The sequence below is a fragment of the Rhea pennata genome, chromosome 2, assembly GCF_028389875.1.
Source record: "Rhea pennata isolate bPtePen1 chromosome 2, bPtePen1.pri, whole genome shotgun sequence".
Lineage (NCBI taxonomy): Eukaryota > Metazoa > Chordata > Aves > Rheiformes > Rheidae > Rhea > Rhea pennata.
In genome coordinates, this window is record NC_084664.1 from 150,913,456 (window position 1) to 150,938,725 (window position 25,270).

At 40.9% G+C, this 25,270-nt stretch overlaps 1 protein-coding gene across 2 annotated transcripts in view; it reads right to left on the minus strand.

Annotated features, from left to right (window-relative positions):
- The window catches only part of SNTB1 (syntrophin beta 1), a 120,364-nt gene that overhangs the window by 40,056 nt on the left and 55,038 nt on the right, over positions 1-25,270 (minus strand). For both annotated transcript variants that reach the window (XR_009957715.1, XM_062570582.1), the window contains exons 2-3: positions 20,297-20,513; positions 4,374-4,581 (exon numbers count right to left, since the gene is read on the minus strand). Coding sequence is in view for 1 of the 2 variants with exons in the window: in XM_062570582.1 (XP_062426566.1) it covers positions 4,374-4,581; positions 20,297-20,513 (425 nt within the window). In the remaining variant the exon portion in view is untranslated. The remainder of the gene's footprint in view (positions 1-4,373; positions 4,582-20,296; positions 20,514-25,270) is intronic.

Sequence of the window (25,270 nt, forward strand, 5' to 3'; positions counted from 1 at the left end):
TATAAAAGACAACTTGCAGCAACTCCTATTTTTAAGTTTCTCAAAGGAGCCTTGAGACCATTTCTAACAAACCCATTGTCTGTTAAGACATTTGACATTCAGAAAGGAGAATGTTCTCTGGCTGCAGAAGTGCTTTTGCATTTAGCCAAGTCTACATTTAAAGTTTCACTGGCACAGCGAGCACAGTTAGAGACACAGAGCAAGGGGTTTTGTTTCTTTTTTTTATTTTTTTAATTTATTTTTTTTAATGACCTAGCTACAGCATTGATGCCATGCTTACAGATTCAGCTGCCCCTTGAACAAGTAATGCTTTTGCTTGTATGGCCAATCACTCTGCTGAGCTGGAGGAAAACTACCTCCACAAAAAGACTTTTGCCAGAACTCCTTTCTTCTGTTTGCATGAAGGGAGCCAAAATATAGATAAGACTTTTCGCAATAATACCTTGTTCAGTTGGAACAGCCATACAAAGTTATAAAAATAAACTACCATTTTCTAAATGCTTTAGCCTGCTAGTGCAAAAGCAAAATTTTCTTGTGAGAAAGCTCCACAGTATGTGGGTAAATATGATGAGAAAAGAAAAAATGCCTATTTCAACTCCTCTGTAATCCACTGCCTAGGCAGAGCTACAGAAGAGGGGAGAAAAGGGAGGTGAAAACCCATTTCTGAAAGGATCGAAAGGATTCCTAGAAAGAAGAGGGACAATTAACATGTACATGGAAAAGTTCCTCACTTAGGATACCATTATTAACTTCTTTTTTGCATTAGGTCATCAGAAGTGTCCTTACAGGGAACATTCAAAAAAAAAAAAAAAAAAATAAAGTTCTGGAAAGATTAAAACCCAAATGGAGCTGTTCCCTCCTGCTTCACACACTTGTTAATCCCACCGGTCTTGCTGAAGTGAAAAGAGAAATATAAGAAAGGAATGGTTATGGAGAGCATGCACACATCCTTACAAACTGGCACTTGACATTTCTACTGGTAACAGAAAAGCGTTAGGACACTGGTGACTAACACAACTCCCTGCCCCTTGGCCAGCTTCAGAAACCCTATCCATGAGGGTCAAGGTTGGGACAAGGTTAGCATCTTAATAAAACAGGGAGTTTGGCATCTCTAATGATTGCTTCTGGCTGTTTTCCTCTTTACCTACAATAATTTCCTTGTGAGTGCTCTGCTTTCTTAGAGCCTAGCAGAGCTCGTGGCTGCAGGTGCTTGAACCCACCGAAGACGGACCCCTTCGTGCCCATCACTGGCAAAGTGAGGGGCCTCCCAAGGTGGATCTGGCCCAGCAGAGGAGGCTTCACACTCAACACCACTATTTAAGGGCTGTCTCCATAGAGAAGAAGTACTCCGTACATGGAATAATTCTGCCAGCATACAATTACAAAGTACCTCAGATAACCTACTATTTATTTTAATGTTACCCACCTGAGAGAGACTTAGCTAATGAATCTATTTTTGTAGAAATGTAAAGGTTGAAGTTGAGAGCTAAGTTTGGAGCAGAGACACATAAAAAAAAAGTCAAACCAGGAAATACTTTAATGAAAACAGGGAGTAATCACAGCAAATTACAGTGAAATTTCTATGGGATTATATTTTGCATTCCCAAGCAACTAAAAGGATTCATCACAGTTAATGTCATTCCATTTTGCTCACTATGAGGATATATTTTGTTCACTATAAGGATACGCTATATAAGTAACACAATATGTTACAATAAAAGCTGTCTTACAAGTTATAATCTTAGATGCTTTTCAAAATGGAGCTCAGATTTCTTCCCACTGCAGTCCATGTAAAAAGTACAAGAGATGCCACAAAAATCACAGAAAAAATATTAATAATTTTAAGAGAAGTACAAGCCACATGTTTTATTTTGTTGCTATTAATAACAAGATCCATTCCCCCACAGATTTGCTTTCTAAACTCTAGAAATTAGAAATTAACCAGCAGTGGATGTGGCAAGAAAGTTCCCTCCAGGAGAAGAAAACTGGTATTCCTGGTGCACTTCCAAAAATCACCATAGAATTTAGTTTCTTCCCACTAGCTAACACAGGTTTGGCAGAAGAGTTTTGTTACGGGGAGCATCTCAGAAGTGCACCGTGCCTAGCACTTAGCCCGGCTGCCTCCAGCACCTCCTCTCGACAGTATATGCTTGCATCTCCCTCTCCAACCCTGCAGGTTAGCTTTCTTACATCTAGGATTTACAGCTCACTTGCCAGCAATCAAATAAAACAATTTAATTTAGGTTTTTATGATACGTAGTGATTTTCTTTCCTTTTAATCAGATCGCCAAAATAAGTAGAAGTTGGGAACTTTTGACCTCACTCTGCTACTACTGCAGAGCTCTGGATGGTTAGTTCAGCGAGGAAAACATGTTGACTTTTCAGTTACAATGTCATTGCAAATCTCTCAAGGCTAATTCTCAATGACAGGCTTTCTAAATACCCTGGAACATGCACAGAACCACAGCTTGGCCCTATGAAAGGCAACACAAGTTTTACCACTAAATTCAACAGGATCGTGAGTTGGTCCAGAACGAACAGCGTGAAGATCTCAGCCCGTAAGGCAAAAAGAAGAGGGGGAAGAAGTGTAAGAATTGGAGAATACGTAGTAAGTGCCATGAAGAGGGCAGGCTAAGGCTACGACCTTTCCAGATGAGGAAATGCTACTTTAAACATTATGAAAATAGGAAACTGTCACAGTGTTAAACCAACAAGGTATAATTCTATAAAAACTTCCACCTAAAAGAATCAATTCAGCCTTAACCTCAGAAAACCCTTGCCCATCAAATGAAAAGGGCTATTCTGCGCCAGCAGCACCGTATCACACACTAGCTTTCCCAAACTTTTGAACAGGGTTCAGTTCCAGTTCTTATTTAACTGCCCTATTTGTGGCTGTGCTGCTAAGGAACTGGACTTAGTTTCACTTTTCTCTGTTTTCACCACACTACAAAGCACTATTGATCACACACTTCATAGTAAAACGAAGTGAATTCTCCCAAAAGAAGCATGCTGATAGGTCCTCTCAAAATGACGTTGATTTATGAAGCATATGGTACACATATGATCTGCTACAGAGTATACCCTTTCTGAGGAGAGACTTTTGAAACAGAAAATGCCAATTAAATTTATGTTTTTAGAAGTTTACAGAAATGAATAAAACAGGGAAAGCAGGACTAAGGCTCCATTGCTGTCCAGTTTAACACTGCTAAAATGTCCTTAGACGTTTGTGTTTTAACCAATAGCTGAGATTGTTCCCCACAATTTTACATTCTCCACAGGATTAAGCCACAGGCAGATTTCTGCTGTTTTTCCTGTTCCGTAAGCTTCGACAGAGGAACAGGAATATTTATAAAATGTATTCAAAAAGTTTTGCAACCTTCACCTCATTAGGATGAGTGCAGGCCTGATCCACACTTTACTGAAAAGCAACAACGTGTCCTCTCAAAGACTGCTAGATGCAAATAGGGGAGCTGTGCCTGTGGCTCCCCTATTTCCATCTGTACAATATACCTTACAGTGCAACTGTAATCTGCCTTATGCACTTTTGCTGGATGCATGGGTTGAGAGGATAGTGTATACACAGTGAGCATTTATCTTGGACTTGAAGGCAGCCAGCTCAAGGTGCTCTGAATGGCCACCCAGGCAGTATTTGGGTGGGTGGTATTTCTAGGCACGATACTAGTGCTGTTACAGGAGTCAATCCAGGCATATCTGTTAGCACAGACCTGGAAACAAATTCTGAAAGTACTGATTTGAATTAAATTATCTCATACTGATACTGTGCCTTCTCAGGTCCACCTCCCACAGGCCACAGGTTCGCAAACTATTTGCCACTGGCCACTGTGGCGTCAAAGTATTTGGAAACTCAGACTGTGCAAGATGGGGGGAAAAGCTCCAACCACGTGCTCAGTGGGGGGGAATCTGCCCTCTGGGAGGATGCCCTCGAACGCAGCGTTGCATTCAAGCAGCACGCTTCCCCGACGCAGTGCGGAGAGCAGCCTCACGCACCAGCCCGCGCCCAGCTCCTGCGGGTGGATGCAGCAAGGGGCGGACCACAGACCAAGCAACCTACGAGGAGCCAGCAAGCTTTTTTTTGCAGCTCACAGAAATGTATGCTCTTGACAGATCACGAGACTTCCAAGCTCCCAGGAAAGCCTTGCTAATTGGTGTACTGAAGCTAAGACTCAGGGGACCTTCCAGGTATTAGAAAAAATAGCACAAGTAATACTTGGCACATTAAGAGAGAGGTCGTCATGAAAGCTAAATCAAAATCCAGAATCTCATTAAGCCTCCGCACTTTCAGTCAAGGCTGAATTCAGGATCAGAGAGACAGAGACAGAGTTTAGAAAGGAAAACAAGAATGTTTTAGTTACCTTTTCTGCAAGCCAGCCTAGATGCCTAATCTCTCGACTTCCAGCAATCCCTGTTTTACCCAGCTGGTCTCTGACCTCTGCAATCACCCTGGGGATGAGATCATTGACACTGGAGTGGATGGCATTGAACCAGGCCTGGGCTGTAGCCGAATCCTTACTCCTTAGAATCACGGTGTGCTTGGCATCAGGTGAATGAACTTCAATAAGTCTAGAAAAATGGGGGAGGGGGAAAAACATTATGTTCACTCCAGAAACTCAAATACTGTTAGGTGGCTAAATTTATTACCTAGCTTACTGACAGAGTTAAAAAGCAGGATACTAGTATGAAGACCTACCACAAAAACTTACCTTTACAGTGGCTGAATATAGTAGGATCCACCTAGTTATGCCTGTACTGATGCTACTGTAAAGTACTGATCCTTAGAAAGGGGATTTGCACGTGCCAATCAAACCCCACTTCTAACATGTCAACAGGAATTCTGAACAGAAAGGCAAAAGTAATTAATCTATTAAAGATACACCACTGTTTTTCCCTGGGGCTATCCCTTCCTGCTTAGCAGTTCCCCAGGCTTTGAACTCGGACGTGACAACCTCCAAGGAACGGTGACTGTGGACAAGCTGGGGATAAGCAGCTGCCTTCTTCATCTGTACATCAATGCACTGTCCGAGTTTCTCAATGTGCCTATTTTATATATACAGAGCTAAATGAAAAAGCCCTAATCCTAAACAGAGAATTTTTCTTGGGATTCTACTGTGGGTTCAGTGACACCACTAAATATGAACCAGAAACCCAACTTAATTGGCCTTCTCCATGAGTTACAAATATCCTGAATGCTCCATTTAGATCCTGTTAACAGTGCAGCAGGAATGTGCTAACCACAAACATATGATTGCTGCCGGCAGGCATCTTTTACAGTTTTCTTAATTTGTGTGGAGACAGATGTTTTTCCCCCCAAAACATGCTTACTATACCATCCTGTGGGATGGTCAACCCACAACTGTGGTTTCAAAAGCACAGATGAACACAGTTTTAAGGAAAAATAATCCTGTACACAGTGGTTATGGGAACTGTGCCAACACCTTTGCTAACAACAACAACAACAAACCCTTTTAGAGCCAGCTGCAGCTATTTCAGCTCTGTTCTGAGTGGGGCTCTGTGTGCTCTCCTATAGCTTCGTGGGCCACTTTCATTTGAACGCCTGCTAAACAGCCCAATAAGTAATAGTCTGGTTTCTCTTTACACAGTGACTGCAAAACCAAGCCCTGGTCATTGGCTGTCACTCAGCTCCATAACATTGAATTAGTGTGTTTTCATTACAGATGTACTGTGACTTCCCCCCAATGCTACCCACGCAAATTCAACCTGAGATTTGAGACCAACCATGTACTTGTGGATTACTGTGCGATCCCTGGGACACACAATGATTCTTTTCTATATCAGAGAAGTAATTAGCACAGCGGAATTTGTTCGTGTTGAGATTCAAGACAATACTGCAATACGAATATTTGTTACATAATCTCAAAATCCTGCAAGATGGAGCTTAATTAACAATTAACAGTTTTTAATTAATTGATTAAAACAGGCAGAACCCAGAAGAGAATCCAGCTCAATCTGCATCGTTCTCTAGGGCTAACAGATTTAGGACTGTTGGTCTTTTGTTTGTCCGGTTTGGGAAGGGGCCGTCTACACGTAGACACTGCTCTTAAAATAGAAAAGGTCATGATTTTCCAAACAAAGCAGCTGAACAGTGCAGGGTCCTAAATCGCTGTTTAGACAGTTTAAAAAGTGGGTTGATTTTTCAGAAAGTGCTGGGCTAACTCAGTAGCTCATGTTTGCTCGGTAACACCACTAGAACTTAGCACTTTGGGAAAATAAAGGCCTGTATTTAGGTACTCCAGTAGGTACTGAGTACTCAACCTTGGGTACTTAAGACACAATTCTCGGTCACACTGTGAAGACCTGGTGATTAAGAAAATTATATTTGTAGATACGCACTTTCCTCATCATGTTCTTATCTTCTTTTTTTTTAACAGTAAGAAAAAGCTGGTTCCAGAGCAGTTACAATCCAGCTGCTTGTGACTGATGATCATAAAGACCATACATAGCTCCCACACCCTTTTTCTTCATTCGATCAGAAGCTCCTGGTCTCTGAATGCCACATGAACTTGATCTTGTACCCAGAAAACCAATGGAAACAAATTGGACTTGGATTTTAAAAGCACTTGGTGGTATTAATGAAATATTACTTACTAGTTAAATAACACTTTTTTTTCATGAGATCTCAAAGCATTTTACCAAGGGGTTCAGTCACAGCATCCCCATTCAATCATTGGAAAGGCACCTGGAGAGGTGATGAGATTCATGCTTAATCCAGATGAGGCTGGGAACAAGCCAGGAATACCACTCACTATTTTCTGCACTCTGTTGCCCATTTTATTTTATTTTTTTAAGAGAAAAATTATTTCAACAGCAGGCAGTATTGTGCCGGTTTTCTAAAAGGTTAATGCACAGTATGGATTTGGTGAAACAAAGGTCCGTACAGAGCTTGTATTTTCCGTAAGAGAACTCCCACCTCCAAAGTCACTGTGTATCACGCTGTAAACAAAGTGCTGAACAACTGTTATAAAGACAGAAAAAAAGTGCTTCTTTTTCAGTTACAAAAGAATGGCAGTAAGCTCGTGTCATTTCTTTTTAAGTAAGAGTTGCTGCAAGTTTTGGCTTAAAAATAAACTATATGAAGCTGAAAGTCCTTCAAAATGGCAACTTGCTTCCCTACAAGCTGGAATTAGCACTGGAGTAACACTTAAGTTCTGTTTAAAGCAAGTGGATAAACATACAAAAAGTCTGTTTTGCTAGTTGGGCCCTGATAGTATGTATTTCCCTTGGTGATGGTTATTTCAGTATGTCCACAGTAGTTCTGGCCTCTAAAATAATGACCCTTTAGATAGTTCAGATAGTAATTTTTTTTAACTGACTCAAACCTATGTAGTACTGTTTCAATTTGACATCACGTGACATTCCAATATATATACATTCTACTGTGGTATCAGTGTATATATTCTACTATATATATGCACACATATACAGTGCCTTGTTTGCAAAAAATATTCTTAAACTACCATCTCGCAGTGCCTGCTGATGGACTTATCTGCAGGACTGTGCCAAAGTTTGACGGTGAGACACTACCAACTGCGAAAAGACTACCTCATTCCCTTAGCTGAATGACAGGAAGATTGGGCAATATTTGCTACATTTTTCAAAACGGAATTGAAAACAAGAAAATATACTGCACTGGCAGCACCGAAACTGTGCCCTGCTAGCCGCAGTGCTGGTGCAGCCTAAGAAACAGGTCTGCACGTCTCAGGCCTGCGCAAGCTGCTAAGCAGGTTACCCTCTTTACACATACACTAAGAACCCAAGGCTAAATCCTTAACTGCCTAAGCTTTGTGATTGGCCTCTATGAGATCTGGGCACTAAACTGTCTTTAAGAATTCGGCTTCATAGATTTCTGGTAAAGATCAAGGGCTGCCATTTTCGCAGTCAGTTGAGATAGAGATCCTGATGGAAACGTCCTCCGAAAACTTCCCAGATAGCCATGGGCTCCTACTGCAATCAGATGCGATGCTGAAAGCCCTATGTCCCTACAAACTCTTACATTTTCTGCTTTTCAGTGTATACTGCTTTGATTCATCAGTCCTTTTGGATACTGCTTTTAGTTTAACAGCTGACTGATGGCATTTCCATATTTTCTGAAAAGCAAAGAAATACCAGTGACCTTAGTAAACTCCAACACTAAAGTACTTCAGTGTTTCCAGCAGTTCAGCCATTGTAGGTTTGATTTGTTCCTTGGCTAAACTGACCACCGCTTACTGTATTATGTTTATCTGCAGTTCAGTGATAAAGTTCCCTTAATTCCCCACTGAATTGAAATATTTAGAGCAATGCCACAGCTGTGTTTATTCTCACACTCCACCACAGTTATGTAAATACTGCATATGGAACTGTTTCTGATAAAGCCTGTACCAACCCAAAGGAATTATATGTTAGCTCTAGATGGCTGCCAAGATGCACGGCATCTCTCCAGCTTGGCAATGCATATGAATGATATCACATTTTCTCAGAGATCATTTGGCAAACCTTATCATAAAAGAGTAATTTTCTCTCTCCTTCTCAAAGAGTTCCACTGAGCCAGAGAATATTTCCTAGCATCCCATTTTCCACTTGCAGAACATGCGGCTGACACAAAACCTGAATCTTCCCAATGCTGTAACCTTGCAAGAGACCAAACTCACTCCCTCACTGGATCGAGGTACTTTATTTCACAGAGGATCGCAAGCAGTTGAAAGCAAATGTGTTTGACAGACCGTAATCATTTGACATTTGATAAGGCCTCCTTGTGTAGGAGGGTTCATTATCTAAGAAATACCTTTTATCAAATCTCTTGAAAGCACTTCTCCCACCAGCCTTGGCTTAGGACCAAATTAGGCACCGATTTACACTTTGTGCCTTTTCCTGGGTCAGATTACGTATTCAGTGACTGATTAAAGTGTGGAGTAAATCCCTTGAAGTTAATGATGAACTGGAGCCAGAGATATTCAAGACTATCCCACTACACTGATTTTGCACCAGTGTAGCCAGGAACACAAATCCTAACACTGACTTTGCAAACTTAAAAGGGGCTCAAGGGCCGAACTTCCCAGACCATTTCCTCCTTCAGTTGTCCTGAGAATTAACCCTAAAAATATGAAAAAGTTTGTCCGCTTCTGAGGATAAAAGTATGGGAAGCTTTCCAGTATAGGCTTGGCCCTGGGGATCTGGAGGAATACATTCAGAGGTGATATTTAAATAGTTCCAGTTCCGTATAAAATAATAGAAATAAAAACGCTAAGATTCTTGTTTAATTCTACATGTAGCATCAGGGGATAAGCCAGGAATAAAGTATGCTAAAATTAACAAATGGAAAATTCAGGTTTAGCTTCCAAAGAAAATTTTCCATAGGGAGATTATTAGGCAGAGAGATTATTAGGCTGTGCTGCTTTCCCAGCATACACTGAGAAAGTATCTTCACTTGATGCACCTCAAAGCAGGTGAAAACAATTTTACAAAGCAACTGACTGCTATTTGGTTATCAAGTGAAAGTTTGCTATGGGAAAATCCCTCAGTGCCTGTGCTGTCACAAGGGTACCAGCTGTACTAACATTACTCGCCGGCTTTCAACTTACAATGATGTAGTCACTTGTTCCTTGGGAGCTGGACTAGACTTATGTCCAAACAGAGGGTGCATATATCACTAATGAGCTGTCACAGATGATTTCATCTCTATTTGCTGCCAGCTGGGCCTTAACAAAAAGGATATCAGTGGAACTGCACAGCATACAAGTAAGGAAAGGATCTGCTTCTGCCCTGGAATTGTCCACATGAATGTGTGCTCACATTGACCAGTCTGCACAACACACCACGAGCCACCTTCCTCTACCCAGAATGACACATTTAATATTTTTAAATGTCTGTGGACATTAAGAAACAGAACTTGTTCCCCATATTGCCAAAAAGCCTCTTATCTTCTTTCTCATTCTTTTCTTTCATGTTCTGGTTGTAACAGTGCTGAATTTTAATAATGCAGAAACACACAGTCTAACCCTCTTCACTGTGGCTAACTGGATTCAGCACCAAAACAAGGGCAAAAGTGCTGTTTCAAGGAGCAGTGAGGTCAGTTACTTGGGGGAAAAAAAAAACAGGAATCATTTCAGAGACACAGTGGGAACTTGATTTAACCCTAAAAATACACTGCTGAAAATTTCTTTAAGACTAGAGGCTGTTGTGATCAGTGTGGTAAAAGCACTGACCATAGCTCCCTTAAGCAACTCTCTCTCGGCAAACAGGATGCATTAGTGCTAGGGGAAAAAACTGTTTCAGCCACAAAAGCTGCACCTTTAGGAAAGCCACAGCCAACTTCAAAGCACGATGTTTCTGCAATTCGTGCTGAACCTGTGCTAAGTAAAGAGCAAGTGACTGTAGATAGTACAAAGTGGTAATGACCACTTCAGATCGGGAAAGTCAGGGAAGAAGTGAGACAACCTCATGCTGCTACATATAAATAAACTTTCATGGACTTAGAGAAGAATTAATGTATTCTGAGAAAGAACAACGGTGTAACAGTTGCTGCTGGCAGCAAACTAATAGGACCCAGGAAGAAGAAGGACACAAAATCCATGAGCATGGATGAAAATGAGTAAGGAAAGGAGACAAAAGATTTGGGCTGCTGGTAGATCAGTTCTGGGTTGCTGAGGAACTGCCATGGGAGAAGGTCTGCTGCAGGGGACAAAAGCAGTTTCACCTCAACTGAGCAGCATGTGTCTATCTTATTTCATTGTTTTACATGCCTTTTTGTTTCATATGATCAAAAAATCCAAGCGGTTACTGATTAGTTGCCAAGTGAAGCAAAATAGAAGCCAGACTGCTTGACAAACCACAAATACCTTATAGATAAACTATTGGCCTCTGAGCCTTGGGGAGAGAGCAATACCTGGGATTCAGCATCCCAGAGGCTGAGTCCCAGAGATGCTGCTGACCTCACCTGTGACTGTGGGCATAGGTAACCTCACTGCGCTTTCACTATTGGCAGCACTGAGTTAGTGACATTCATCTTCTCATTTAACAGACTCATAGATCAATGGAAAAGCTCCATCTAAGCGATGAGAGGAAATAACAACTTCAGAGTAACTCTCTCTCATTCCTACTATAAGAAAAAAGGACTCTCCAACAGCAGAAATGTGTGTGAAAGCAGGAGGGCCGTGAAGTGACAACAGGGCATTAAAAATAGCTATGTCTATATAAACAACATAAGCACTAAAACACAGTCTCGCTACTCAAGAGCATTTAGCTGGGGCACTTAAACCAGGCAGTCCATCACCGTAGGCTCCTAGCACGGTCAGAAGGAATACACATGGCCTCTGGAGGCCAGGCAGCCCTCTACTGCTAAACTGACCCCATGGGATGTATCCTCCTCCTCACTGACTACAGAAGGAGTCCAGAATAAGTAGCTAAGCTAGATGAGATGAATCCAGGCTTCAGGACCTCCTATCCACCTTTATCATCTCTTGTTCACATGGATGTTCATGGATGTGACAGTTCCTGTATTATGATATAGCATTTATGCAGTGCCACAAGACTGTAATGATTTGCTAAGAGACTAAAATTCCCAGGTTCTAGTTTGCCAGTGTCATTTACACAAGGACTGCAGGGAGGGCAGCAAGACGGGAGAATCGCAGGAAACTGCGAGCCTTGCATCTCAACTCTCTGTATTCCGCAGAGCTCCTGGGTGTTAAAATCACTCTCCAGTAGTATTTAGGGGTATCCTGGATGTCAGCACTTAGCTATATACCCTATATATACAGATAAAAACACAAATGTTTTCCCTTCTCTGTCCCTCCCTGCAGTAGTCATATTGCTCTTTTTTTTCTCTTGGTCTGTGATGGAGCATCTCTCTTTCCTCATCTCAGCAGTTATTTATTTTTTCCTGTTTTATAAAAACATTCACTCAATAAAGTGGATTGCAGTCTTCACTCTCTTAGTTTTCTTTGTCTTGCTGGTTAGTTTACCACCATTTCTCAGTATGTCCGCCTCCCTTCCTCTATGCATATCTCAAGACAGTTTCTTCTTATTCCCCCTCTCTAGATCCATTCCCAGTTATTTTATTCTTACTTCCTTTCCTCATCACCGTCTCCTATGGTAGAAGCTGCTTGGAAAAAACAAAATCCTTTGACTTTTTCAAAATTCCCTTTACTGATTTTGTGGCTGAAAAACCCTCAAAATACAACACAACTCCACCAAACACATTTCTTTTCTCCACCAACTTGTTATCCAAAGCTTTTCAGAGAAAAGAAAGACTTTGGTAAAAAGTCTGTTAATCAAAGATCCAGCTGGAAGTGAAGCCCAGCTCAATTACTGCCATCTCTATACTACACACATCCTAACTTGCCACCCACTCACCATGACACATTTTATTCCTGTCTGTCAAGTCATATTCAGTCTCTCTCTCTCTCTCACACACACACACAGCACTTTATTTACACATTTGCACGCATGTAGGTACATGCAAGAGCACACATTTTTTTTCACTCATGCAGACAGGCATTCTTGCCCATTCCCATGCCACTAGTGCTGGAAATGGGAATGATACCAGGAGCTCATCCATTCAACATAGAAGGACTGGGAGGGGAGAAAGCCCCATACCGTTACAAAGAAGGAAGAATATGGCGTGTTTTTCAAGAGAAAACATGTCTAATCTCAGATGCTACAGTTTCACCATGATCTACACAAATTGAAGGTCAGTCATGACATACTCTGGCCATCCAGTTCTTTGCTGATGTCTCACACATGCAGAGGACAACTCCAGTGTTTTCTGCCCCACTCCTAATTCCTTGACGTATACCCACTTCTCACATAGTAGCCCATAGATACTACTACATGTCCTTAGGACATTAGAAAGCTACTTGCAAAATGATTAACAAAATAAAACTGATAAAAACTGAGTAAAAATGCTTTGCAGTATGTTCAGCCAAATCTGGCCTTCTTTGTTTTTTTTTCTTTTTTAGTTTTTTTGCCTCTGCAAAAAAACGATCTCTGGGTTTTTCTTAAAAAGCTTAGCTGGTGAGGGATTAAAAAGAAACCAAAATGCACATCTCTATGGAAAGGGCATGACCACAGAGGGGCCTGATCTTAGTAGCCTTCCAAGAAGGCCTAGAAGAAACTAAGGCTAAGACAGCACTTTGTAAGACCTAGAGCAAAAAACTATGACGGATTTGGCTGGTGCAGAGTTTCACAAATTATGGGAAATATCTGTTCCTAATAATGAAAAACTAAATACAAGATTTAGCCTTTCTATCTAGAGGCTTCAGTGTTTGAGCTCCTACAGGGTAGGAAAACCATTCCTTTGCAAGACAGATGATTATAATCTGCAAAATGCCCTGGCAATCACAGACCTGTCCAAAGAGCAGATGATGCAATACAGGACTGTCATATACCCCAGCCTAAACCAATTACTAACTCTTCCTGGTTAATAATTTCCTCCAAAATTCTGTTAAAAGAGAAGAAATACAATCTGATGCACCTCTCATCTGACATCCCCCGTGACCAAGGAGGGACCCACCAACCATGCTGCTCTTAAAGAGGACATGTTCGTGTGTCTCTTAGGCCTTCCAAAAAGGGGATCCTGCAGGACAGCCTAGCTGTTCAATGTCACCAAACATCACTCCAAATGGCTGTGTACTTGGTGGCTCTGGAGTGGCCAGAGAGTGACTAGGGCTAAAGCTCCAGGTCCCACACTTATGACACATTTAGGCACTGAATGGGATGCTGTAAGTGTATTTTTAGCTAGATCACCTAACTTTTGTCAGCTTGAAAGGAGAGAAAGGTTAGTAGATTTGTACTATCTCCTACTTGTTACCTTCCAGTAAATAGTTTTTTCTGGCCAGATTGGGGGTTACAGGATTACAAACAAATAAGAACACTGGAAGAAATATCCAGCTTTACATGAAAGGAGGGTTTGGATCCATAGAAGTAAAATAGTCGGAAGGTAAGGTTAAAAATCCAAGTTTGCCTTGATATTAAATTCAGTACCCTTTGTGGACAAGCACGTAAAGGACAAGCACAGTTGTATATTATCCTTATATTACTAGTCTAGCACAACAGGGTGATTTAAGCATGAGGAGATAGTTGACCAGAATTTCACCCTGATTATTGTCATTTTTTGTTCTTCTCTGGATCCGAATTGGACCCTTTTAAGCTGCTTTATTTTAATACTGGATTGTTGATTTCTCCCATAGTTTAACATTAATCTAAACAGATAATAAACACAGCCAACAGCAAAAAAACAATAACAAAAAATCTTGATATAGACCAGGACCTTGACTCTAGCAGGCTCAATGACTTCTTCAAAGAACTTATTGATATTCAAATAGCAAAACATGTCTGTACCAATAATGATAATTAAGTGCTATAGCCCTTTCATCCAAGGATCTCAAGTTGTGACTCACAACAACACTGTGAAGTAGGATAATATGTTTTTTCCATTTCACAGAGTTTGTTTAGAGCCAGAGAGCAGCTCAGTACCAACATGAGGAGCTAGACTCAAATCCCTTGGGGTTTTTGGACTTTTGCACTGGCACTGTCATTGTAATATATTCATCCTTTACTGTATCATTACGATTGCTCTCTCCTTCAGGCATTTATACTTCATGTCTCTTTTTGCCAATAGCAATAGAAAAAGAACCAAATAGGGAGCAAAGTTTTCTAAACCAGTGGCCAATTCTGTTAAATACGTACTATCCATGAGGAAGGGGAATTTTCTCCCTCCTCAGCAAGAACAGCAGAACCGCTGCTATCCACCCAGGGCTGAAACAGCTCCAGGCAAGCTGCAACGGTCCCAACGCTGTACCACAAATGCTCCATCACCTCTTTAAATCCAGATTGGGGCTTGGTCTGGGCACAGCACCTCACTCCGTTTGTGCTTCTATTAGCAACCGGCAAACTGTGCATTGTCTGCTGTCCCTTGCTGAGTACAACGCTATCAAACCTATCAAACCGTTTACCTCTCAATTAAGGGAGGAGAGACACAAAGCAAAGTAAGACAAATGGGGACAAGAACAGCCACAGCTCACACACTGTAATGTGGTCATTCCTCTCGGCACCACCTTGCCCCCATGAGTCCAACACAAGGTATGTGAGCCAGTGCATCAGCTCCCTTACAAGCAGGAAAAAAGCCTGAGCTGCAAAGATGCACACCTAAATCACACTGCTCTTCGAGGAGAATCCAGCCTTTGTTTTGCATAGCAGTGGCTGCACTTGCAGGGCAACATCAAAGCATGGTCGTGGTTACGGAGCAGGAAACGGGCAGGGTGGAGCCCACCCCAGTATTAACCAGCAAGATGTCCAGAAAGTCCTGCACTAATACCTGTCTCCCTGCTTCCTCCCTGTCCTACTTGGTTGACATTAAACTTTATGTGCATAATCCTGAAGAGCTGCAGAAGCTAAAAGCCCTTCACCTTTTAATTCCTTCCTGTAATCCCTCTAAAAAAACATAGTTGTGCTTTAGAGCAATAGTAAAACTGAGGATCCTGGAAGAGTGGCAGGTCCCAAACTACACGCACTAATTTTTCATAGAGTTCTGTTACAAAGGCATGGAATTTCTATTCATATTCAAGATATCATATATATAAACAATCAATTAGCCTCACAGCTAAAAATGCATTAGAAAAACATTCAGAAAGTCCAATTTTGGACTGATCTGTTCTATAGGGAACTAGTGCCATAGTTCCCTGCCTTCACCTTAAAGATGCTTGTATTCTTACCTCATCTTCACACTCTTCTGCTGACTTTGTTGTGTTTGCAACTTGCATTCACGACTGAAGCTTGTTGGTGCTTGTTGGTTTTTACTATGTCATATTAAAGCTGGATGAAAATAAGTTTTAATTTTAAAGGACGTTTCAACATTTTTTTTCATTCCATATTGTGACAAGAGTAAATACATCTGAATTTAACCGGAATTTATTTACATTTAAGATTTTGAAATTTTATTTCAGAATCACATAGGGATGGATTTTTTTCATGTTTATATGATTTCCCCATTCATATCATGCCAATTACAATGCAAAATGCAAGTTCTCACTGACTCTAAATGCTGTTGTGCACTACTGACATGTTATTAAGTAATGTAAAAAAAATTCAGAAAGAATGTGTGCAAAAGAAATCAGTTGGGTCAAGTGACATTTTTGCAATAAGTCTTGCAAATATTTCTTTCACTGAATCAGTGCTGCACAATGTTAAAACTTGTTTTAATCAAAGCAATCAACCAGCTACAGTCTGTACCTGCCTTCAAAGTAACCTGGTTGCAACCTGCCTCGCATCTCCCTGTAGTCCCGGAAGGCGAATGCCAAGGGTCAGCTTGGTCGTGCAGCGCCCAGGACAAACACATTCCAGGGAACTGGGGGAATCTAATTCCCGCATCATTTTTAAAATATACTTGCTGAATTTTGTCCTCTGATTATAATTCTCAATTCAACCCTTAAACAGAAAATAGGTAAGAAAACTTCCTTGTCTGCTACTCCGAGCATTCGTAGTGTCTAGCACCCGTTAGACCTCACAAACTTCTGGACTTGCTCCATCGCTGCCACTATGTGTAGCTCCAGCCAGCACTGAGCAATTACCATTAGCTCATTCTTCCCAGCTTAAAAATCAGAGCAATCTTTACCTATCAAAGGGCCAGATCCTGTGATGAGCATGACAAGGAATATCTAAATCCCTAAGACTGGGTTCCTGCGGACGGGATCAGACTGCTTAAGGATCTTTTAGATCCTTAAGCAGTCTAAAGATTTGATCCTTAAGGATCAGACTGCTTTGAACTCCTGCCTCTGGGAAAGTGATCTGTGTGCACTAAATGCCGGCAGGATGAGGCCCAGACTTCATGGGTTTAACTGAATGAACTGCAAGCAAGATTTCAGGGAGAATTCAAAAGAAGAAGGAAAAAACCTGCAGCCAGCACAGCATGGCCTCACTTCCTACAGACAATGTCACACCTCGTATACCGAGCACAGAAGTACTTTTATATCAGGTCCCAAGACTTGAAAAGCACAAACAGAACAAATTTCACCTTAGGGATCCAATTTTCTTTCTTTCTCTCTCTTTTTTTTTTCCTGTTCCTTAATATCATGAGCAGAAATTTATGAAAAGCTTCTTGTGCTGCAGAAACGTTTACTGTTTATTTGCATTAATAACTGCGAGCCTTCCCCCATGTTCCCAGAAGAGAACCCTCCCTTTTGAGGCTGACATTAACCTTTAACGCTGCCGCGAGGAAGGACACGTGTCAGCGAAAACGAAGGCAAACAACACATGTAAGTAGTAATTACTTTCACCTAGTTTATTCCAGCCTAAAATGCAACAATGGCTCCTGTGTCTAGACAAGCCTGACACAGACAGATGCTACTAAAATGTTCGTCATCTTTTCTCCTGTTGGCTATGTTTGTACTATTAAAAAGTATTTTCCTGCACCCTCAGACTTGGCATTGGTTTGCGTTACATGAGATTTTCTTTTTGGTATCTTAAAGCTTCTTAAATCTACGCTTGTGCCAGAGTTCCCTGTGAAACAATCCTCTATCTGCTTAAGAGTAAATGCACAGGCATGATAGATGGAGAAGTGCCGGCTCTAAAAACACCCTATTTCACTCCCGCTCTGAAATAACACTCTCTCCAGGCTATTTGAGGAGATACATACTCCTATGACTATCCTAACTCTGTCCTGTCTTTAAGGAGAAACAGAAATCTGACACAGGGCTATTGGCTCTAGGAAGAAAATCAGGTGTGTGAGTTCCTCCATGCCTGTTATACCCACATTCATCCACATTCATTTTCTAAGAACTAGAGATGATTCTGTGTCAAAAAACAGACTTTTCCTTTGGGGTCCTTTTCTCATGCTCAGTGTCAAACTGGTGCCACCTGGTCCCCGAACACCGCTGTAACCTGCACTGCAAAAACTCTTGCGCTGTGAAATTTACACTTTCTGTGTCCGTGCTTGGTCTCAGGCATCTCTGAAAATTCATTCAGATATAGATAAGAAACCCTTTTACAGCCAGCATAGGCGTTGGCAATCCGCCAGAGGTGCTCTTCTAAAACACTCTGGCAAAGCAACTCCAGCAGATATAAGATCTACGTGTATCAGGTCACTGGGTTATAAAGCAGAAGTATCATAAGCATGTAGGGACATGGCTTGGGCTCTACTGCGAACAAGGATCCAATTATTTCTGTGGACTTAGATTACTATCCTGGGATACATTTCAGTGGGGAAGGATCACTGCATTGTAAAACCACTCCCAATGGGAAGCATTAATCTCAGTATTCAGAACTGCTGAACAACAATAAATCAGTAAAGATACAAATCCACAGGCTGCTACTATTGCACTGCAGCTACCATGATGGTAAAGTACTGCGTGCTTCGATGGAAAAATCTACCTTAGACTGTACAGTACCTTGTGTTGGACTACAGTAAAAATCACAAGTCACTCTTTCCATAGGAAATGACAGCAACACAAAATGAAAACCGTGATAAGCAATACGACCCTCCCACGCATTACCTCCTAGCAGCACCTCAGAGTGCACCCATTTGTAGAACACTTTGGAAAGTGAGCTCCACCACAGAAGTGCCACCTGCAGTGAGAGTTCGTTCCTTTCAATCAGTCCTACCCTTTAATCACATTTCAGGACCAGCAACGGGATAGAAAATGAGAACTATAATACAGCCAAAAAAGAAGGGAAAAATTCTAGAAGACTAAAGCCAATAGGCATAAAATAATGTTACATTCCGGTGATTCAAACTAGACATCTTGCATGCTGCTATTTTTTAAAAACACTCCATGGCAGAGAGAACAGTAAACTGTAAAGCAGTAAACTAGTAAACTAGCAGTAGAGCTCTTAAACCCCCACATCTTAGATTACATATACATATGCAGAAAAAAAATGGCCCATATCAAATAACACCTTGAATTAAACTTGCAACGGCACTTAAAAAAGAAACTACTAGTACTAATTACTGTTTTACAATTGCACTTTCATAGGGGTCAGCTATCACTGCCTATAGGAGTGACTACTTGATGAGTTGAAGAATGGAAGCAAAGTAAAGCAATGCCAAACAAAAAAAAATAATGTTAGAGTAGGGGGAAAAAAATTTAAGAACAAGGTAAGACAAATACAGGAAGAAAATCACACAGCTACTGATAAAGTTTCTGAACTGCCATACAAGAGAATACAGGGGAATCTATCCTCTAAAATCCTCTTCTGTTCCCTCCCTCATTACTCTTCTCTGCAAATGAAAACATACTTTTACTCATGCCTATATGTAAGTGTTGAGAATCAAAGATACTCCAAACAGCTTATCAATAAGCCAGTGCACTGGAGAAGAACAAAAAGGCCATTATTTGGATGGAAGAATCACTCTAACCTGACTGGTCCCTTTTTCTCTGGCAGCTGTTAGAGCAGGGATCAGTGAGTGTGCTGGTGTGTTGCAGCTGTTCCACATATGTTATAAATAAGGGCTAGTAAGCTCATCCTATATTTAGCATTAGGAAAAAAAAGACAGGATGTCACAGAAATTCCCCATTCACATCTTTTAACTGGAACTTTTCTCACATTCTTCACTTTAATACCCAGAACTGAATGGACAAAACAGGCCATTCTTAAAATAATAAGAAGATAAGAATGAGAATAATAAAGAAATTGAAATATAATGAGATTAGATTACATTAGCCTAGGAGATGTAATCAATTATGTGCACAATTTCTTTTTTTATTTCAAAACTCGTCATTCGATCATGGTGAAAAAAAACCCTATGAGTCTATTTCTAAAAAAAATGCTGGATTAATGTACTAAAGAATTTTTCTAGCACCACTCAAAACGGACAAGTCTGTATTCCCCCAGCTGCTTCCATGGAGTGCTGTGAAATGACTGTAAAACACCTTGAGATCTCAGGTGGAAGTTGTGTGAGAAAAGCTGAAGAGCCTGACCATTAACTCGAGGGGATGGAGCCAAACCCCACATTCACGCAGGTCACCAGGGACAGAGTTTGGACCTTGGCTCGCACTGGGCAGGGCAGCACTCATGGCCTGGCCCAGAGACCCGTGTGCTCGCCACCCACGCTGACAGCTGCGCAGCGGCAAACCAGCCCCAATCGGGAATTCACACGTCCTCGCCAGGGAGCTGGGTGCTAAACCCAGTGCCTGGTGGCTCAGATGCAACCAGGTGTCCTTGCTGGCCCCTTGCCGGACTGCTCGTCAACTGATCAGCTGCTCATCAATCCCAGCACTGAAAAGACCAACAGCGATCCAGTGCAAAGGCAAAACCCCAATCCCAGGCAAAAAAAAAAGCCCCTGCTCACCTGTTCTCAGGGTCTGACAGCGTCATGTTGCGTGTCACGTAGCACATCTTGAGTGGGATTGTTTTTCTGTCTCTGTGGATGGAGAGAGAGAGCTGCGACAGAGGGTCAGAAGATGCACAGCCCAGTCGAGGAGATTCGGGGGGAGGTGTTTCCCATCCAATTTCTGAAACAGGGGAACCCTTCTTCACATAGGGTGTTGCTTCTCTCATATATTTCACTATGAAAAAAAAAGCAATAAATAAGCCGGTATTCAACAGTTAAATCTAGTGTGAGTTCTTTAAATTGGTACCAACCATTAGCATGCTTTATTATTTTTATATGTCTAGAATCACAACATTGGAGGCTGTGCAAATATGTAAGACCTAAATCTAGAAAGAGTCCAGCCTATCTCAATACAGTGCAATGAGCAAAATGGGAGAAAAGAGCAGAATAGGAGAAATAAGGACCTATGAGCTACATGGGTGTAAGGCAGGAGAGGCATCTGACTTCTGCTCAATTGACTATAAAATCTTATCCAGTAACTCCTATGTACAAGCTGAGGGTTGGATGAGGTATAGGAAGCCTTTTTAGGAGGACAAATTTCACCAACCACAGCCTCCAGGAGGCTAAGAGCTCAGTCAAGAAAAGATCTCACATTTAAGTGTACTGGTTAGACACGTGTATCTAATTCACGCAGACATATTATGCAATTTGACAGTGGCAGACCTTGCTGGCCAGTGAACTAGCTGTTGTCAGCTGATTATACTCATGACTCAGGCAGCCACGGGATGAACCGAAAGAGCAGCAGCGCCATGAACTTATTTGGGGAAGTTATTAAAACACCATGAGACACAATTGCAAGCAAATAGTGCAGATCATCATGTCACTTCTGTTGAAGAGTCTGAGAAGAATTCAGTAACAAAAAGATGAATAAATGACAAAAGGGCAAAGTGATGAAGGAGGTTAAATTACAGAAAGTGGACAAATTTTTTTGAAAAAAAAAGCAATAAAACCATTCAGGGGAATAAAGAGCAAGAACAGCGTTTCTGTCAAAAGATAAGGTTGGTGATTTCAGCACTATTTTCAATGTACTTCATATCAGCTTTACTAAGAGAGATACCTGTGCAAAACCAAAGATCCCAGGCTCTGTGAGCATCTGTTACCATCCATCTTCTAAAACATCTTGCCTTTTGCTCTACACCCTCCTTTTCTTTAATCTGCTAGCTTCAGTTATAAAGTTATAAAAACTTCTAGACCTAAGTCTCAAAACCAGTGCTCCTCCCTGGACACTCACTCTATAAATTATCCAATTTTCAGAGGAAATGAATTTCAGGGCTTTTGAATGAATGAGGTTTTTGTCAGTATCATATGGATTTGGTTTTTAACAGCACGCATCTCAGTCTGGTTGTACTTTCACAGCGTTTGGGATGAACAGACACAGATGTGGTGAATCTCCTGTTGCTTCCACTGAACTAATATGATTTTGTCATTAACTTAAATGGGAGGATGGCCAAGGCTGTAGAAATCTGGCTCAACAACAATCAGATTTTTTTTTCTTTTAAAATTAGAGATTATCCATTAACCAGTTGAAAAAGTAATCCGACAGGCTTTTGAGCTCTGTTACAGTGACATGTCAGCAAATGTGATGCTAAATCAAAGTCCAATCCTGTGGCTACTTTAGATTGCAGTTCTCATTCTCCTTCAGCTGCAGCTATATACACTGGACCTGAGCATCTTTTAATTTAGAAAAAGAAAGAGGGGAGAGGGGAGGAAGGAAGCTGAAGTTAAAAATTTGGCTCTAAATGTAAGCACTAAGTGGGAACACATAATGTGCCTTTAATTCCCAAGGCATGGGGAGAGAAGAAAAGAGCCTTCCCTTCCACATGCCAAAAAGCCAGGTTTCCAGGCAATGCACCGGCAAGTTCATGACAGCCAGCTGCACTATTTTAGTGAAAAGAAGACTCATTGCCAGGAGAAGAGAGCAGAAACATAACCCTCTTTCCACAAACTGAGTCCCAAATTCAGCAAAGGCCAAGAAAATTACCTTGAGGAAAAAAGTCTTATGAAAACTCTTGCCAAAACCTGAACTCCCAGACATCTATTTTCTAACATCCCATGGGGAATGGCTACTCAGATCCAGAGACTTACGAAGATCCACTAATGTATGGGTAAAATATACTGCTGAATGCCATACAAAATTCTACAGGAGAATTAAAAAATAAAATGAGAATGTTTTCTGTCTAGAGAAACTGCATTTCAGGAGATATCTACTAAATACTCCCTACTTTCCACTAAATCCTAGCACAGCAGTCTAGATTTGTCACTGAGTTCTGTTCAGTTTTACAAAACAGATTTTAAGGCTCTTTCATTTTGTAATAGCCCCTAAATGAATATATGTAAACATACCAATGTAATGCGTAGATGGAACAGGTGGCAGAACTTGACCTAACTGTATAATTCTTTTTATATTACTTAAATTTCAGAGCTACTATTTTCCATTTGGCCCAGTCAATGGTTGCAATTATAGGACTATAATTAAAGCCTAGTTTATGCATTTAGCTGAAATAAGGTGCACATTGCTAAGATGATCCACAAGTTTTATCAGCAATGATTTCCTCTTTACCTCCAGATGCTGGGTGCAAACACTGCTTTATACCAATGCACCACGAGCCTTACCACACGTAGTAATTTATGGTGGCCCCCCTCATGTCTACATTCCACAGTCCGTCCATATCCCAGTTCTTAAACCTTCTACTTAAAAAACAAGCTGATGCCACTACAGGTTATAGGCATATTTCTATTCTACATGGCACCATCCAAGAATCCCAAACGCAGCAATGTTAACTAAAGTTATACAATTCAATTCCATCATCAAGTTATAGTATCAGAAAAATATAATACACAATTTTACATTAAAGTAGCAATGTTAATAATATTCTGTTTTCAGATCATTACACTCAGCACATGGAGTTATCTCCTGAATACAGTAATACAAATCCAGGCAGAGACTGAAAGAGAAAGCAGCTACAGAGAGCACTATTTTTGTATATTTTTTAATTGCCAATGAATCTATCTAACAGATTAAAATCCAAAACTAGTTAATAAAAAGAAATAAGGCATGCCATTGTATAATAATTCTGAATTATGTAAAAAATGCTCTTTTCTACTCTTTAGGCATGTATACATATGCCTACAGAATATATATGTTATTATATATAGGTATATGTGTATATATACATATATAGTATATAACACTTAAATTCTCAAAGACCACCAGGAAATATTTCAAAAATGCAGACTGCAACTTGCATGGACTGAGAATAATTTCAAACGATTTCATTATTATAACTCAATTTACTGACAGACTGCAATTTCAGTCAAGAGTTGCCTAAACTCATCCATTTGATGCTATAGCTCAGCTCCAAAGATCCTTATATTCAGTACTAATTAACGATCCATGCCCTTTTGGTGCACCACAAATTAGAAACTGCGGTTGAGCAATTAAAATTCCAATCTCTGGAGCTCCTTTCCCCACAAAGGCCAGAAAAACAGAAGTGGCAGTCAAACGAATTAATCCACCGATACACATTGAAATACTTCGCATTTATTTTTTGATCTGCAAGACAGGCAGTATAGCTTCCAAAAAAGCACTTCATTTATACGTAGTTCTGCCAAGTCCCAACTCTCCACAATTAATGCTGTTACTGTTCACAGATGACTTAAAAAAAAAAAAAAAAAAAAAAAGAAGAAGAAAGAAAAAGAAGAAAGAAAGAAAGAGAAGCAGGCTTTTAATGAGGGAAATACTATAGACCAACTTGGTACAGTTCTCGGCCAGACACAGTTGTGAAGGATCTGGGACTCTTCTGACACATTCAAACTGTTTCCTAGGAGGGGAAAAAAGACTGCTGAAACAAAGCCAGTACACTAAAGTAAAGCTCTTTCATTGCTACGGGAATGAGGACAGGAAATGTAGGTTTACAATATGAAAGTGAAAGGAACAACATGCCCTAATCTGCTCAAAGAAAGATCATCAAGGATTTTGACTTTTTGCAGGGGAAAAGCAGAGTCCTTACGCATTCATTCTCTCCTACGTAAGCAAGCAGAGAGGACTGCCAAAGGGGACTACAAGAGAAAACATCACCTAGAAGTCTATTAGGACTATATTCCAATGATGTGCTAACATTAATGACACCCACACCGAAGAAGCAGAGGAGAAGAACTAGGCAAGCCCTCCACCATACCAAAGACTTACCAGTCTTGCATTTAAGGATCTGCATTTGGAGTTACTCAAGTCCGTGGAAGTGAATGTGATCATATCACGTGTCTTTATCGGCTTATTTCGGGGACTGTTTGAGCCTTCTGTGCTGAAGCGAGTGCGCCCAAAAGTCTGCAAGTTTATTGCAGGGCATTTAAAAGATTTTCTTAAAAATGTTTCTATACTGGTGCTGCTCTTGATTAGCTGAAATATTGTTCAGTTGCCTAATGTGTCAGAAGCACAGGAGGCCGGTGCTCCAAGTAGACATCTTTCATCAAGAAAAGGAGGAGACAAATGAGAACAAGCATCTCTGAAGTAGAGGTTGACACCACTAGAAGTCCTAGTTAACAAGTCAGAGCCACTTATTAGCTTATGAAGTGATACTGTAAAAAAAAAAAAAAAATGTGGCCAGCAGCAAGCCCTAGCATTAATCACTGTATGCGAGTGTGTGGGCTTCCGGAGGGCAGAGGAGCCAGGTAAGTCACCCATTTAACACAGTTCTGTCATTTTGCTCAATGAAACGTTCAAATACAGAACTTGCAATGTAGCAGTTTCAGTAAGGCACAAAAAGGCACAAAACCAAAATGCCCCGGAGCTAGTTATATCTGAAAGGAAAAGCCTTGCCAAAAATTCACAAACCGTGCTCAAACTACGCCAATGTCAACGCAGGGTATTTTACACTCTTGTCAGCGAACTGTGACTCAGAGCTGGAGAAAGCTCTGCTGCACTGCGGTTGCTTC